We start from the raw sequence: 15,138 nt of genomic DNA on the forward strand, positions 1-15,138 counted from the left end.
GTTTGATTACACAGTTTGAGAGGCCTAGCAAGTTTTATGGCTCTTGATGAACAGCTGGTGGTTTACATTGAAAATCTGGCTGACATTATTTTGCATTCGTGCAATAAAAAGAAAGTGTAATTTAATTAATCAGTGTCATTTGTGTACATAAATTCCCACTATATGTGTTTAACAAGTTTTAAGTGCCTATTAGGATGATTAATTAAACGGCCGCGTATTAAGTGATATTTGCATGTAGAACGGGTTCTGCTTAGTTAGTAGCTGAAGAAACAAATTTTATTTAAATATATTAAAGTGTAAACGTTTAAATTTCAATATGTCCTGTTACTTTCGTCAAAACTCTGACACGCGTGTAACAATTCCAAAGTATATTGAATCTTCTACTGGTGTCGTCTATTATGACATCAAAGTGCGTGTACACCAAGTGGAGTGGTTGGTTGAACGACGTTATCGTGACTTTGCGCAGCTCCATGAGAAGTTGGTAGATGAAATAGCCATCTCAAAAAAGCTACTTCCACCGAAAAAGGTAAACGCCTGAATTTAAAAGAAATTAAAATTGATTTAAAACTGCATTTGCGTTTTTTAGCTGGTGGGCAACAAAAACCCCGCTTTTCTTGAGCAACGACGAGAACAGCTGGAAAAGTATTTAGAGGAACTACTTGTATTCTTTCGCATCCAATTGCCTCGCGTGTTGGCAGAATTTTTAGATTTTAATAAATACGACATTATTTACCTACTACAGGACTTAGCGAAATTGTTCAATGAATCTGGGAGCACGCTATTAAGCTCAAAAAAAGAATTTAATTTCTCTGCATTAGAGGTATGTTGAAGATCTGACCGAGAAGTGTAAATAAACATGTATTAAATGCAAGCATTCTTACATCAGGTCTATGCGATAAGCGAGCGTTTATGCCTGCCTTGTCCACCCGAGAATATTGAACACCGTGGAAAGTTTGACTTTTCGCATGTCCTGGACTTCTGTACGCAATTGGAGGTACTAATCGTGACGCCGGTGAAGGTAAACTAGATTTCTTCTATAACTTAAGGGAAGTGGTAATATTAATTTAACTTTTGGCGGCAGGACAACACGTCCTTTAACAACGACTACAACACGGTCGATGTGCCTATCGGGCGTAGCAATATTATACCCAAGAATCTTCGCTTTACACTTAATGCATTCCGTAACGTTAAGACACTCAAATTCCATGGGCTTTCCACCGAGAATATAGTAGATATTGCGATACTGAAACCAACAATGCAAACTATTTGTGTGCACAGTACCACGATGACACACATAAATCAAATACTTATGTGCGACAACATACATAGAGATACCGTTGTAGCAGCCGCAATGTCTGCTTCTGATGCTGTTTCTTGTACATCGAATAGCTCTGCAGCAGCGCAATCGACCTCGACCAGCAGCTCTGCTGATGCGCCCATATCAAGTGGTTTACCAAACGCGAGAACAAATTGGAGCAACCTTGCCGAACTGGATTTGACAGGTAATCTACTAACACAAATTGATGCCAGCGTACGTACAGCACCTCAACTGCACACACTAGTGCTGGATCAGAATCGTATACGTACCGTACAAAGTCTCGCCGAATTATCACAGCTGCAGACGTTATCGTTGTCGGTAAACCTCATAGCTGAGTGCATTGATTGGCATTTAGAATTGGGTAATTTGGTCACATTGAATCTAGCGCAGAATCGGTTGAAAAAGTTGAGTGGCCTGCGCAAGTTGTTGTCTTTAGTTAATTTGGATTTAAGTTGCAATCTCATTGACGATCTCGAAGAGGTGGATAATGTGGCGCGTCTACCGATATTGGAGACATTGCGTTTAACTGGCAATCCACTAGCGGGCAGTGTGGGTGAGTACTTGATATCTGGCTTGAAATCAACTATGATAAAATGAATGAATGAATGAATTGTTTTATTCTAGATTATCGGTCACGCGTTTTGGCGCGCTTCCACGAACGCGCCGCGGAGATTTCACTAGATAGCGAACGAGGCACACCAAAGGAGCTCGACACAGCCTTAGTGCTATCGGCGTTGCATACATCGAAAATGCGTCAAATGAGTCGCAATGAGCAGCGTTAGAAAGCATCACAGGTACGGTGCCAAATTAGAAAACGCCAAACTGCATAGAACACCTCAAAGTAGACTACGCTTATGATGAACACTAAAAGAAAGGTGAAAGCAATAGCTGGGACAACTGCTTTTAAAGGTGTACCATAAGTTGAGAAAATGTGGAATATTTTTAAATCAAATCGTTTTGTTCTTCCTGTACGATACATTCCCCTTGTTTTTCGTTACAACTCATATCTCTGTGCAATATTATCATCACACTATTCCTTACCAATATATAATTACCATAATTATTCACTAAATTATTTCTTGCACAGTAATTAAAAAAAAAGTATTAGTTATTTTACCAAATTTATTCAAATATTAAAGAACAAATTAAAGTTTGAGTTTGCGCGTAAGTTAGTTAACTAAATTGCACCTTCAACTAATGGGCACTCGGGCACATGCGTTTTACAATATCTCGTTAGATGCTTCGAAATAAAAGTGAAAATCAAAGCGCCACAATTCTAGTATAATATATACACAGACATACAGTTAAATTTGGTTTATAATTTTTATCAAATATAATTTGCAAAGCCGTTATCCAATTTATAATATGGGCGTACGCCTTTATATGTACATACGCGTGTATAGTTTTTCCATATGTATATATTCCTATATGTAATATTTATGTAATTACTGTTTTATTTTTTCTGACTCTAAAAATTTATTAATATTTTATGTCGGGAGCTACTTAGTCCTTATATTTGTATGTATATTATTACTTTTTGTTTAATTTGCCTTAATCGATTTCTGGCTTATTTAAATAAAATAAAAACTTTAATGTGTTAGCTAATTCTAGTAGTCTGTGCGGTATTTGAAGAAAACTAAAACAAAAAAAAAAACATCAATTTTGTTTACAATGGTTCGTGTTTAGTATCAAGTATTAAATGTCATTTTTACTTAAGAAAAAAAAAAGCACTTACGAGACAACGCTGAGCCAAATAGGGGTATTCACAGTCGAACGATATAGGAAACTGTTACGCATGTTTCCTTTGTGTCTACATTTTGATCAGTTTTATCGAATCAAAATGTATCTTTTACGGTATAGAAATATTCTTAAGTGATTGAGCACATTAAAACAAAATGGTAAAAAGTGTACGTTACTTAAAAAGTTGGTAGAAAAAACAATATTTAGGTAAAATTTCCGAATATTCTCGCAAAAACAAATTTCCAAATCTTCTACAAATAGATATTCCTATTTTTCTCCGCACATTTCACTTTCATGTTATATCACTTTACTGTAAATGTATAGGTATTCACTAAGCTCGTAGCTGCTCAATCCAGCATGTGATTAAAAATTTCGTTCGAAATAAAAGAAAAATATCTAATATTTTTATACAATTTTGCTCATACTTTATAATACTAAGCAGCAAGTGTTGGAGTTTTGTGAATAGCTCAAATTTTTTCTTAAATTTTCTGTTTTTAAACTTGTGAATTTTTGTATAACTTAAAAACACTAACTTTTTTCATTACAAATTTTAGCCGTGCAACTTTGCTTTAAGCATCTCATCTATTTTAAAATTACTTAATAAAAATTGATTATCGTATTCAACACTTCAAGGGTTAATACGCAAATTTTGATTCGTCCGCAAAAATTTTAATTTCACATTTCGATATTTTTTTGCGTAATTCCGCAATATTATAAACCCATTAACAGTTAAAAGAAAAATGTGTAACATTTAACAGTAATTTTCATGTTGCTGTTGTTTTGCTTTCGTATAAAACACATACCGAACTGTTTTTTCGCCGCACTTTTTTTATAACCATTGGTTGGATATAAATTTCTGATAGCAGCCTGTGTGAATACCCCTATTAAATTCAATCTGCTCTCTCTATCTCTCTTAAGACGCCTATACTTTTCGCCAACCATATCTATATCTGTTCTCTAATTCAATTCATTTTGCATTTTGCGCTACTCAATAACTTTGCCACGGCAACGTGTAGTCGCGTTGTCGCTGCTTTATTCGTTTTCATTGCTGTTGTTGATGATGGTGCTGTTGCTGTTGCATCATTTGATGATAGTGCTGTTGCTCGGCAGCAGCAACCGCATCAAACATTGGTGTATGCACCTCACCTATAAATTGTGGTGTGATTGGTGGATTGGGATCGGCCAACTCACCAATTAGCGGCATATCAATATCGGATGTGTTGAGCGCATGCTGCTGTTCTGGTTGCCCGAAGCCGATGTGATATTGTGCCGCTTGCACATCGCCACTATCCACAATGTGACTGCTATAGGCGGCTGTTGTTTGCTGTTCGACGACATTAGTGTCGTCCAGACCCGTTGACTGCTCCTGCTGCACACTGTTGCTGTCCAACACTGGCGTGGCCTCCATTTCGCCAAACTGTATAGGTGCGGCCGAATCGCTGACTTGCGGTGCATCTGACTGTTGTAGCTCAGTGGCATCAGCCGCTGCTGTGACAGCTTCATTCGAAGTAGTTGCCGGCTCCCCACTCTGCTCCTCACCTTCGGCGCCAGATTCGCCGTCGCGTCGCACTAAGCCCAACATGTCCAGCATATTGCGTTTGACTGTATTCTCCTGTGCGGCTTCTACAGAGACATAGGCCGATTTTTGACCACACGTGGCCAAATGATGCGCCATCTTATTGCCAATGGATGTGGAAAAGCCACAAATACAATGCATTTCATTTGGCAACGGGAGCTCCATGACTTCGCGTGCGCCACTGCCGCCGCTACACTCTGCGGCATGCTCAAAGACGGCACGTTCGCAACAGGACTTATAATTGCATTTATTACATTTCAAAATACCACTGAAACAAACAAAATAATAAAATACAATATTTTAACATTTAAAAACTATTCAAATTTGCGTCGGAATTCGGAACTTACCTGAAGTGATCTTCGTTTAGAATTTCAGAGTTGCATTCGGCGCAAATGGAACCATCAATAAAAGCATAAAACTCGCCGAGTTTCGAAACGACAGTATAGGGCAATGGCTCGCGATGATGACTGCGTATCTATAAAATAGAAAAAGAATATAAAGCTCTGTGACTATGGTGTTTGAAGACTTTGTACCTTGGGTGGGGCAATCAGCATAGAATTGGCTAACAGCGGCTGAATCTTTTGAGTGCTCTTCAGGAGACTTATATGCTGATTGGCAGAATGCTGTTTCAATGCACCTGGAACCATAGAAAGAATAGACAAAATTAATCAAAATAGAAAAATCAGGTGGCAAAGAGCATAAAGTTTATATTTCAATTGTTGTTTCGTGTGGAAAACTTTCTAGCTGCGGTTTGTTAGCAGTATGGAGAACTGTACATTTTTGTTTTTATGGGGCACGGTACACTAGACAGGGATAGTATAATATACTGGGGCGGCAGCCCTTGGTCGGGAAAAACCCGAGTCATTCCGGTAACGTAGAACCGTCTGCCATGTGAATATTTTTTGTTTTTATATTTTGGTTTGGCATCTAAGTATAACAAGATTTTTTAGCCGGATATGGATATATGCCGCGACTACACCGGAAGCATAAACCCAAGTATCTTTTGTCGCTGCAACAAACTAAGCATACACATTCGCCATATATGTACTGGGAATGCTGCTGGAGTGACAGTACTTGGCTGGATATAAATCCGGGTCGTTCCGGTAACGTAGAAGCGGTCTTATTAACCCCTTGCCGTGCTTTCACGAGTCTGACTCGTCATAAAAATTTGTACCCAAACATGAATATGACGAGTCAGGCTCGTGAATAGATCGTCGGATTAAACATAAACATCACGAGGGTCGTAATTGAATTTTAATTTCTATCTGTACGCCACCAGAGTTAGTCACCAGTCTCATAATTGCTGCAACAAAGTAGTTTATATTATTCTGATCTGTTTACCACGCGTCGACGCGTAACAATTGGCCCCGAGTTTCGTCGAGCTAAATGGCACGGCAAGGGGTTAATGGGGTTGCCTTAGAGAAATAAGTTTTTGATGTATTTTTTGAGGCGAGTCGCAAAACTCTCGACTTACTCGACCATATCCGAGTAGTCAGCTTGTCTATTACTTGAAAATGGCGAGATATTCCTGCGTTTAGTATTTTCTCTGCATCTTAGTTACTGTACACAGACTGATGCCATATATTTGGCTTCAAAGTACTCGAAAAATATTGTCGTGCTACTAAAGATCTCAAAAGCAGTAAAAGAAGTCTTCCGTAAAGTTCAATGCCAGCCACTTACCTTTTTCGGTGAAGCTAAGCGCACATTTCTGACAACGCAGCTGAGAATCCCTTTTGCCGATATGGGCACGCAGATGCATATAATAGTTTTCAATATTTGAAACGCTGATGCGACCCTTGTAAGAGAAGCGGAAAATCTAAAAACAAAAATAAAAAGAGTACAATACAAAAATTATTAATTCTTCCTCTCTTATTTCACTCACATCCAAACAGAATGGACACTGCAAGAAATTTTGATTTTTGTGATCATCGTAGAAATGACGAACAGCATCACGATGCGAGGACGAGCGATAGTTGCAAGCCTGACAGACATATGGCAACTCCAGCATATTGTGCATCTTCTGCAAATGCACCGTTAAATGATGCAACGAATTAAAGCGTTGCTGACAAATCAAGCAGTGATACGAAGCCGACGAGGCTGCCTTTGTTTCGAGTGGATGCATAATTTGATTGTGCTTGGAGAGCACAGTTTCACTTGGATGCTTATCAAGACAGAAAAGACATTGGAATTGATGATCCTTGTCCACGATGATATGTGACACCAAATGTGTTTGCAACTTTTCATTGGAATCAAACGAATCGTTGATATCGCAAATAGGACATTCTACAGTGGCTGCCTCCACCACAACACCGGATGCATTCTTGTAAGGGAAACTCTCAAAATTTATATCCAAACCATTACGTATGCCATAGTACAACTCCTCAAGACCTTTTAGGTCATCATCAACATCCTTCTCCTTCTTCACCTTGGCCTCAACAATTATCTTCTTACTGGAGCTGGGTTCTTGTTTGGCGCTGGCCGTATGATGCTTCGCAGCCGAGCCCTTTGTAGGTGGCGGTGGTGCTTTGCTTGTCGAGCTGCTAGCTTTCGTTGTAGACTTCTTCGGCTCGGGTTTGTGGTTATTTTCTACAGGCGCAGCTGCGTGACGGCCACGGCGACCTGTAACTGGTGTCGATGTAGATGAAGAGGTGTCATGCTTTGATGTATCCGGCTTCTCTTTTTTAATACTCTTCAAATTGATTTTTTCTGGCTGGCCATAGTCGGCTTCATTGATTGCTGTAAAGGTGATGAAATTTGAAATAGTGCGTTAAAAACTTGAAGAAAATATGGGCAAGCGAAGAAAAAAAATATGGAAAATTGCAAAGTATTTGAAGGGGTTAATAAAGAACTGGGATGCTGATCGAAAGAGCAGATATGTTAAGTCAGCGGCAGACTTTGTTAGTTTCAAATATAAAGAACTCAACAAATTAGAAGCAAATCCCCATTTATCTTCTACAAGCGCTACTACGTTGGGTAATTATTTTTTTTTTTTTTTTCAAAATTGCAGGCTATCCTACCAATTTTCCCTATTTATGGGCCCTAAACTCAATTCTCATAAATTTGTTTTACCATTACAACTCAACAGCTGTCCAACTCCTAGCTATCGCGATCAAATCGCATACAAAAAGCATAATACCACAATGGATTTTTTTTGTTTTGTTTTTTGGGCAAATTCTTAACAATCACAACTTTTAAATCCAACAATAAATGCACCAAAAATGAAAATAGAAAAGCTTGTCTTGTTTGTTTAGTTTTTAATAAAACAAGAAATTTATTCAAAATCAAATGATCATTATTTAACTTCGCTACACTTAAATATTAATAAGATATTATGCTTTTTGTTTATAAATATGCATTATTTTTTACACAGAATTAATGTAACGTGAACAATATTGAAGGTTTTTTTCCAAATTAGGAGAAAACTTACAAGTACAACAGAAGAGTGAATTTAAGTAGAAAGTAAAGCATTATATGCATATTTAAAGCAATTCTCTCTTTTAACAAAATTTTTGTATGGAATTAAACCTTCAATTATACACTAAAAGTTTTCAGCACAAGTTATGAAAGTTTGACTAATTCTAAATATTTAAGAAATTTGTACTCTAAAAAGAATATTTTATGAATTTAACTTCTATGTTTATAACAGTTAGCGCTGCAACAATTATCGATTATTCAAATTTAAAATGTAATGACAAATAACACATATACTGCTCTTTCGAGTGTACTTAGCATCTAGTTGAGGTAAAGGCCTGAGGTTTTAAGCACAAGATTTAAAACTAGGACATAAAAGCGCATTAAAAAGATTTGCTTCATGAGGCTTTAAATGAGTGCTGCAACGGAAGAAAATAAAAATAAAAGTTATGTATTAGTACAACGTAAAACAACACGTAATCTCAATATATTTTACGGTATAGCTACGTCTTTAGCTGCAAATTAAGGGTAGAAGTATGGAGAAGGATGGCAAGCATGTTTTAAATTTTATACTAACGTTTTTTCAATCGTTTTGGTGTTGTATTTGCTGGTGTCTCTCTATAATTAGCTGGCAATATACTCCAGTCCTTGAAGGGATTCGTCGCCACCTGTTAAACAAAACGTTATCAATTTCGAACTTTTAAATCGAGCTGTGCGCAATGCGCAAGCAAATACTCACCTGATATAAACGTTGTGTTAGGGTTTCGTTCGTATTCATGCGTGTTTGTTCAGCGATATGTGCAGTTATATTGTTGAAGGCTTGCAAGGCGTAGGTGCCGAATTGTTCACGCCATACCAATTCATCCAAGAACTGTTGTATCATTTGTCGCGAAAGCAAAGATAATGTATTCTGGAACATACGTGGCACAATTCGCCGCAAGTAATCCATCACGGCCGCGTTGGTATGCTTCGCGCTGTTATCAGTTGCTGCAGCTTGTATAATGTTTTTGAAACCCATTGAATAAAGTGTCATTTTGTCAACTGTTAGATCGATGCAAATTACGCTGTCTTTGTGTACCCAACGCTGCAGTGGTTCCAGTATAGTCTGGAATCGTTTTTTATAGTTGCGATCTGCATCTGATACCGGTTCTACGGCACGAAGGCGTATGGTTTTCTCGGCATAATCAAGTACACCCAAAACTTCCACCTTCACTTGACGTTGTTGGCCATCCTGTGATGTGGTGCCCAATGAAATGACACCCACCTTATAGAGTGAAAAAATAAGCATAAAAAATAAAACGTATAAAAAATAAGTACGATAAAACTCGTACACAGTCATGTGAAACAATAGATAATACTTTATTAACGTTCCCACGACAGTCGGTTCTACGTAACCGGAACGACCCGGATTTATATCCGGCCAAGGACTGTCACTTCAGCAGTATTCCTCGTATATGCACGGGGAATGTTTATGCTGCTACAACAACAACAACAACAACTATTTATTAACCACCCACCTCTACAAATCTCTCCGGTCCTCCCAACTTCTTGCATTTCTGATGTACTGCCAAAGTGCAAATTGCGCGCAGCCAGGTATACACACCTTTAATATAAACATTGTCCACCTTAACCCACTGCACTACGTTTTGTATATTTGTCTGACAAGACCAATGGTAGATAAGTTTAAGTATGCACGATGGTGGATGTGGGGCGCCTTCAAAAATGGAACCGTGGAAAACGGAAACAAAACGCATAGGACAACATTCACTAATCCAAACATAACCGCCAGTGTAAGGAAACTTTGTGGCATCGGAATAGACACCTAGTAAAGTTAAAAAAAATTAAGTTAATGTTAAATACAAAAAGCAAACCTCTTCATTATTGAATTTTAAATAATAAAATTTCGAATTTTTTTGAAATTAAATTTATTTTTATTTTATTTTCCTCACAGATTTTTGTTCTAAACTCACCCAATTTCAACTCCTGTGATCGATGATTTGCACACTTTTGTTCGGCTTTCAGCAAACCTTCTTGTATAAGCCACTCAGTAAATTTGTTTGGTGTCAACATCAGCACCAATTTAACCTTCGAATCCAATTTGCTGCGCGTACTGGACATATCCTTCACTTTGAGCCATGGTTTGGCCAATACCACCAAAGATGGGAATGTTTTGCCTTGTAGCTTAGTTTCTTTACTTTGGTCTTTACCATCTTTTCCGTCTTTGTTGTCCGTGCCAATAACCAATCCACCAACAGAAGTAATTTCCGAAGGCTTGAAGTTTGCAGGCGGTGCAGAAGGCGCCGCTGCTCCCTTTTCTCCTTTACCTGAACTTGAACCTTTGCCAGCAGCACCCGCTTTTGCTCCTTTACCCCCTACACTGGGTGAACTTTTATCTACTGCTGGCGGGGGCTGTGCGCCCTTTTGACCTTTAAGTCCCTTTGTAGCATTTGGTGTTGCTCCACCCACTGCAGGCGTTGTTCCCTTCTTACCAGCAGCTACTGCAATGCGCTTCGCCAATGGTACATCGTCCTCTTCTTCATCCGAGGATTCTAAGTATACGAAATTTGAAGGCCGCTTGCGTCCCCCACCGCGTGTGCTTGCTATTGGCGCGGCAGGCGGGTCGACCTTTGCTGGTTTTTTCGGTGGTAATGTTGCCTCTTTCAATTCTGCCAAGACTTTACCCTTGAACGAATACGCTTGAAATACTTGCCCATTAAAGAGTTCGCGACCCTCATTGGTGGTTAGCGCCGATTTCAATGCATTTTTAATTGCATTGTGCTCGTTGGCAACTTTTTCGTATGCAGCTAATTGCGCTGGTGATAACTCCTCAACCCAGCACTCTAACTCTAAGCTTATATCACTTTTGGTTACGCGCATTCTTCTATTTAGCAATTTAAACGCGCCTTAAAATGCAATTATCCAAATTTTTAATTAAAAAAATGTCCCTAAAATATTTTTTCCGTCTGATAGATTTTTCGCCCTGAGAAAATGGCGCTGGCGGCGTTACTTTGCTGGCGTTGCCAACTTTGTGATTTTATTTCTGTTTTGAGAGATTTCCGTGTAGTACAAAATTGAGTTATTACATAAGAAATTTGTTTGTGTAAAGACTCTTTGTGAATTTTTAAAGACAAAAGAGAGATAAATGGCAACTATTTTTGTTGAGCGTTTAAACCACAATGTGTTTTTTACTATTTGTTCTGTTAAGTGCGAATTTGTACAATTCTGAAATGGTACATAACATCAAAGTTATATTAATTTTGCAATTTTATTTCAAAATAATAGAGATAAAGAAATTGCATTAAGAGTTATTTATATCTAAATCTTAGACACCGACAGCAAATTAAATTATCTCGATATCGACATACTTCAAAATATTGTTGCCAAGTTTCTATAAGAATACACTAACACGAGGGAAAATATCACGTAAATAAACACATTACAATGCATGCGAACCCAACACAAACATGCTGTGGAAGATGGGTTGAAATGAGTTTGGGTTATGATATTTGATCGGAATTTGACGGGTGTTTTGGCCGCTATTTCCGCTTAAATAACCTAGCGGTAGCAAATCGGTCGAAACTTCACATAAGCCAAAAAATACACTGCAAATTCGACACGGTTTCCACCGAAAAAAATCATATGGCAAGGTTAAACCGGGAGGAGAAGTTGCCATTTCTTTTCGGTTTCGATTTTTTCATCATTGTTATCAAATTCACTTTACCGGCGGAAAATAGTTTCAACATTATAATGAGGGACATTGAATCAAAATCATCACGTCGAGATCGTGATCGAGACCGTGTGAGGGATAGAGATCGAGAGCGCGAGCGTGATCGTGAGCGTGACCGCGACCGCGACCGTGGAAGAGATAGAGACCGAGACCGCCACTATTCGCGTAAATACCGTTCCAAATCCAGATCTAAATCCCGTAGCAGTCGCTCCAAAAAAAGCAAAAAATCAAAGAAATCCAAAAAATATATAAGACGTAGTCGTAGCAGTAGCAGCTCATCATCTTCCTCAAATTATTCTGTCACCAGTCGCAGTAGTCGCAACTCTCATAAGTCGCGGTCACAGGCGAGAAGTACACGCGCACCAAGTTCGGAGGAGAATTCACGCACCGCAGCCTCCGCTACACTGGCGGTTGCATCACTCAAAGGAGTAGATGCTATTGATGCACAGGTGCAAAAGGCTTTGGATGCCATTGAAGAGGAGGCCTTTCAACCAAAGTCATTTTTCAGCACACGCGATAGAGAAGCTCCGGAGAAAAAGCCGCTGGCTGACAAAGTGATAATTGACTTGGAATCGGAAACAGTTAAGATGCCCAAACTTACAGATACAAGCAAAGAAAATGTCGATGAAAAAATATTTCACCCAAACGTAATGATAAACTTTATATTGGTCAATAACAATTATTTATTTAAATATTCTTAACATTTTACAGTTCATTGGCGACGCTGATCTAAAGGCGGAAAAGTGGTTGCGCAAATTATATAATTACCGACAAAGATATTATCAAGAGTAAATTAAATTAAATTTAGTATAAGTACCACAATAAAATTCCATTAAATAATAAAAGGGTACTCTAGAAAATATCTGAACCGGTTTTGCGCGCACGAATTAGTGCCTCTTCAGGGGTCAACAATTCTTCTTGGGAAGGATTAACTGGACTATTGTCTTCATTCAGTTTATTCTCCTTGAAATCTTCAATGATCTTTTTGGAATATACCGCATTGAACAAATCCAAGCTGGTAAACTCTGATTGTACCACTTCCGGTGCTTTATATGAGACGTAAGGTTTCAGCTTGCAATCGGTTAAATCCGGCACTATTAATTCGGGTATACGTTCTGGTATCTCTACAAATCTGCCATCAATGGTTACACCGGTGTCCCGTACGCCGCGCTTATCAATAGGAACGGGTGGATTGGCTTGTATTTTCTGCGCCTCCTTTACGCTGCGTGTGCCTCTCTTATTAGGTGCGAGAAACTTGCGAAAGTTACGTTTACCTTCGAGTGGAGTTGTAGTGGCAATACCTCGGCTGCTGTTGCCAATCAGCGGCACAATTCGAAGGAATTTTTGGCAATTCTGCATGTTTTTCACAAAACTCAAATGGTTAAATAACTAGGTGCCTCACACATGGATAAACATAAATAAAGTGGTTCCTGATAATTGGCGTTGTAAGTGGAATGGTGAAAGTGGAACAACGTAGTGTGTCGCCATACGTTAAATGAATGAATACGAAAATAAGAGCATTAAAATAAAATACATAAGTGCAATAATATATTTCTTGTTGAATAAGCGTACTAATTACAGATAACGTAAATTCAAACGTCCTCTGCTAATTAAAACATAGGGACGTTTTACAAACGTCTCTTGAATTATATTTTAGTAAAATCTTAGCTAAGTATCTAAAACTTAAGATTTTTTCAAATTTGTGTTTCACAATGCATAATTGAAAAAATAACACAAAAGAAGAAGAGTAAATTGATTTGCTGGTTATTTTACATTATTGCACATTTAATCCAGCTAAGTCCACGCATTTTGCTTATTGATTGCTACCTTTGTCGATATTGCTATCAAAATTCCATTCCTGAAGGCCACTTTTATTTTTTCCAGTCATTTTGTTCTTCTCTTTAAGAGTTTCATTATTTTTCATTCACAATTCCGAATTAAGTCGTTAATCCCGATTAACGCCACTGTCTGCCTAGGCTATTATACAACATCTACACCTTCTATAAATTATGTTAACAGGTCTTTGTTAAAACAGAAATCACCATACATTCCGCGAATTTCACTGTTAAAACATATCTGCCTTGCCGAATTTCTTGTAATTGCTCTCATAACATCAGCTGCCACTCCGTAGTCTGACAACTCCATTTACATTTTATCACTTCATTTGCATGTACGAATCAAGGTGGATTTATTACTAATAAATTCGCCTTGGCTATATTCGTACCAAGAAATTCGCCCTACATGTATTTGTTGTTGCCTTTGGTACAAGCATCAAGTCAAAATACAATACAATACGGATGTAAACATACCAATACATACAAACAAAGCATATCATTTTGACGTAAGCCATATCTACGGCGAAAAATTCAGCTGGGTGAATGCTGTCACCAATAAGAAATCCACCTTGAATATAGCGATGCGATTTGCTTGATGCTATTTTGCCAGCATTTGACAGCAAGTTGCCCACATGACTGAGCGAAGTCAAAACAGAAATTAGACAGTCGTTACGACTCATTTAGTGGAAGATAGTAGGAGATGTAGGTCTAGATGTGATTGATGGTGACAATCGGTGACTTTATCGCGGCTCAGGACTTGGTAAACTGCTACAATAACAATAACAACAAAGCCTAGAATAGATTCAAATAAGTAATGATTTCAAATAAAAAAAAAAAAAAATGAAAGAAAAAAGTATTTAGGGGTATTATTTTCAATTTGGGGCTTTCATATGTTTTTTATCTAACAAATCTCATGCCTTCGCAAACCTTAGAATTCGGTCCCTATAGTGAAAAGGGTTTTTTTGCTTTGAAATTTTCCGTTGGCACTTCCTTATGGACCTGAAGTGGTCTCCTTAACAGGTCAAACTGGACTCCATAATTAGAGAGTAGCAAAATAATTTTTCTTGAAGAGAGTAAAATGCCAAGGAGGACGGAAATGCAATAAACCACATTTCGTGTCAAGGTTATACAGGAAATCGGTGATTTATTATTATTTTTGTTCTTTTTTTATTTTTTAATTTAAAATAAAAGCCACGGCCATTCTTTTTCAAAATGTTTTTTGACCTCTTAGTTATTAAATATTTAGTTTATAATAAAAAGTTAGAAATAAATTGTTCCGCAGCCACTTTTAACCGTGTTCAAAATGCTATGAAGGTAATGAGGTTAATAAAAGAAAAAAAAAAATAGATATATGTATGTATCTTTCCAGACTTTTTTTTTGAAATTTTCATTAAATTTTGCTTCTCACTCGGTAAACAGTTGCTATGTAGTTTGACATTTTACCCATTTTTACGCGGAGAAAAAGTCGGGGCTGTTTCGGGTGTGAAGAAGAAGACTCTTAGGATCTAATACGTTCCAAATACGGTCTCTT

General features: G+C 37.9%; 4 protein-coding genes across 6 annotated transcripts; 2 read left to right on the forward strand and 2 right to left on the reverse strand.

Annotated features, from left to right (window-relative positions):
- Positions 1-19: 19 nt before the first annotated feature.
- On the forward strand, positions 20-2,323 carry LOC128868668 (nischarin). Its single transcript, XM_054111011.1, has 5 exons — positions 20-526; positions 587-820; positions 887-1,018; positions 1,082-1,871; positions 1,943-2,323. Exons 1-5 carry the CDS (start codon positions 317-319, stop codon positions 2,098-2,100), a joined length of 1,524 nt encoding a protein of 507 aa, XP_053966986.1. The 5' UTR covers positions 20-316; the 3' UTR covers positions 2,101-2,323.
- A 99-nt stretch (positions 2,324-2,422) lies between these two features.
- Positions 2,423-11,060, reverse strand: LOC128868667 (uncharacterized). Of its 3 annotated transcripts, XM_054111007.1 has the most exons (9): positions 10,016-11,060; positions 9,563-9,867; positions 8,785-9,309; positions 8,623-8,713; positions 6,517-7,370; positions 6,315-6,450; positions 5,168-5,271; positions 4,982-5,109; positions 2,423-4,902 (listed from the first exon to the last, which is right to left on the reverse strand). In XM_054111007.1, the coding sequence occupies exons 1-9, from the start codon at positions 10,920-10,922 to the stop codon at positions 4,101-4,103; spliced, it is 3,852 nt and encodes a 1,283-aa protein (XP_053966982.1). In that variant the 5' UTR covers positions 10,923-11,060; the 3' UTR covers positions 2,423-4,100. The 3 variants fall into 3 exon arrangements, with proteins under 3 accessions (XP_053966982.1, XP_053966983.1, XP_053966985.1); XM_054111008.1 differs by lacking the exons at positions 2,423-4,902; positions 4,982-5,109; positions 5,168-5,271; positions 6,315-6,450 and having other exon boundaries at positions 7,345-8,464; positions 10,016-11,059; XM_054111010.1 differs by lacking the exons at positions 2,423-4,902; positions 4,982-5,109; positions 5,168-5,271; positions 6,315-6,450; positions 6,517-7,370 and having other exon boundaries at positions 8,618-8,713; positions 10,016-11,059.
- Positions 11,061-11,676: 616 nt separating this feature from the next.
- Positions 11,677-12,635, forward strand: LOC128865964 (uncharacterized). The gene is made up of 2 exons (XM_054106410.1): positions 11,677-12,419; positions 12,484-12,635. Exons 1-2 carry the CDS (start codon positions 11,685-11,687, stop codon positions 12,562-12,564), a joined length of 816 nt encoding a protein of 271 aa, XP_053962385.1. The 5' UTR covers positions 11,677-11,684; the 3' UTR covers positions 12,565-12,635.
- LOC128865965 (39S ribosomal protein L41, mitochondrial) lies at positions 12,495-13,205 on the reverse strand. Its single transcript, XM_054106411.1, has one exon. The coding sequence runs from the start codon at positions 13,129-13,131 to the stop codon at positions 12,625-12,627; it is 507 nt and encodes a 168-aa protein (XP_053962386.1). The 5' UTR covers positions 13,132-13,205; the 3' UTR covers positions 12,495-12,624.
- Between the last annotated feature and the right edge of the window lie 1,933 nt (positions 13,206-15,138).

This window comes from Anastrepha ludens, chromosome 6 (genome assembly GCF_028408465.1).
Source record: "Anastrepha ludens isolate Willacy chromosome 6, idAnaLude1.1, whole genome shotgun sequence".
In the NCBI taxonomy this organism is placed as follows: domain Eukaryota; kingdom Metazoa; phylum Arthropoda; class Insecta; order Diptera; family Tephritidae; genus Anastrepha; species Anastrepha ludens.

Excerpts from the sequence above, each read along its gene's own strand:
- LOC128865964 (XM_054106410.1), top strand. The coding sequence starts at position 11,685 with ATGGCAAGGTTAAACCGGGAGGAGAAGTTGCCATTTCTTTTCGGTTTC. Across the intron at positions 12,420-12,483 it reads AAAAAATATTTCACCCAAAC|TTCATTGGCGACGCTGATCT; the intron begins GTAATGATAAAC and ends AACATTTTACAG.
- LOC128868668 (XM_054111011.1), top strand. The coding sequence starts at position 317 with ATGTCCTGTTACTTTCGTCAAAACTCTGACACGCGTGTAACAATTCCA. Across the intron at positions 527-586 it reads AGCTACTTCCACCGAAAAAG|CTGGTGGGCAACAAAAACCC; the intron begins GTAAACGCCTGA and ends TGCGTTTTTTAG. Across the intron at positions 821-886 it reads TTAATTTCTCTGCATTAGAG|GTCTATGCGATAAGCGAGCG; the intron begins GTATGTTGAAGA and ends TTCTTACATCAG.
- LOC128868667 (XM_054111007.1), bottom strand. The coding sequence starts at position 10,922 with ATGCGCGTAACCAAAAGTGATATAAGCTTAGAGTTAGAGTGCTGGGTT. Across the intron at positions 9,868-10,015 it reads ATCACAGGAGTTGAAATTGG|GTGTCTATTCCGATGCCACA; the intron begins GTGAGTTTAGAA and ends TAACTTTACTAG. Across the intron at positions 6,451-6,516 it reads AGTGTCCATTCTGTTTGGAT|ATTTTCCGCTTCTCTTACAA; the intron begins GTGAGTGAAATA and ends TTTTGTTTTTAG.
- LOC128865965 (XM_054106411.1), bottom strand. The coding sequence starts at position 13,131 with ATGCAGAATTGCCAAAAATTCCTTCGAATTGTGCCGCTGATTGGCAAC.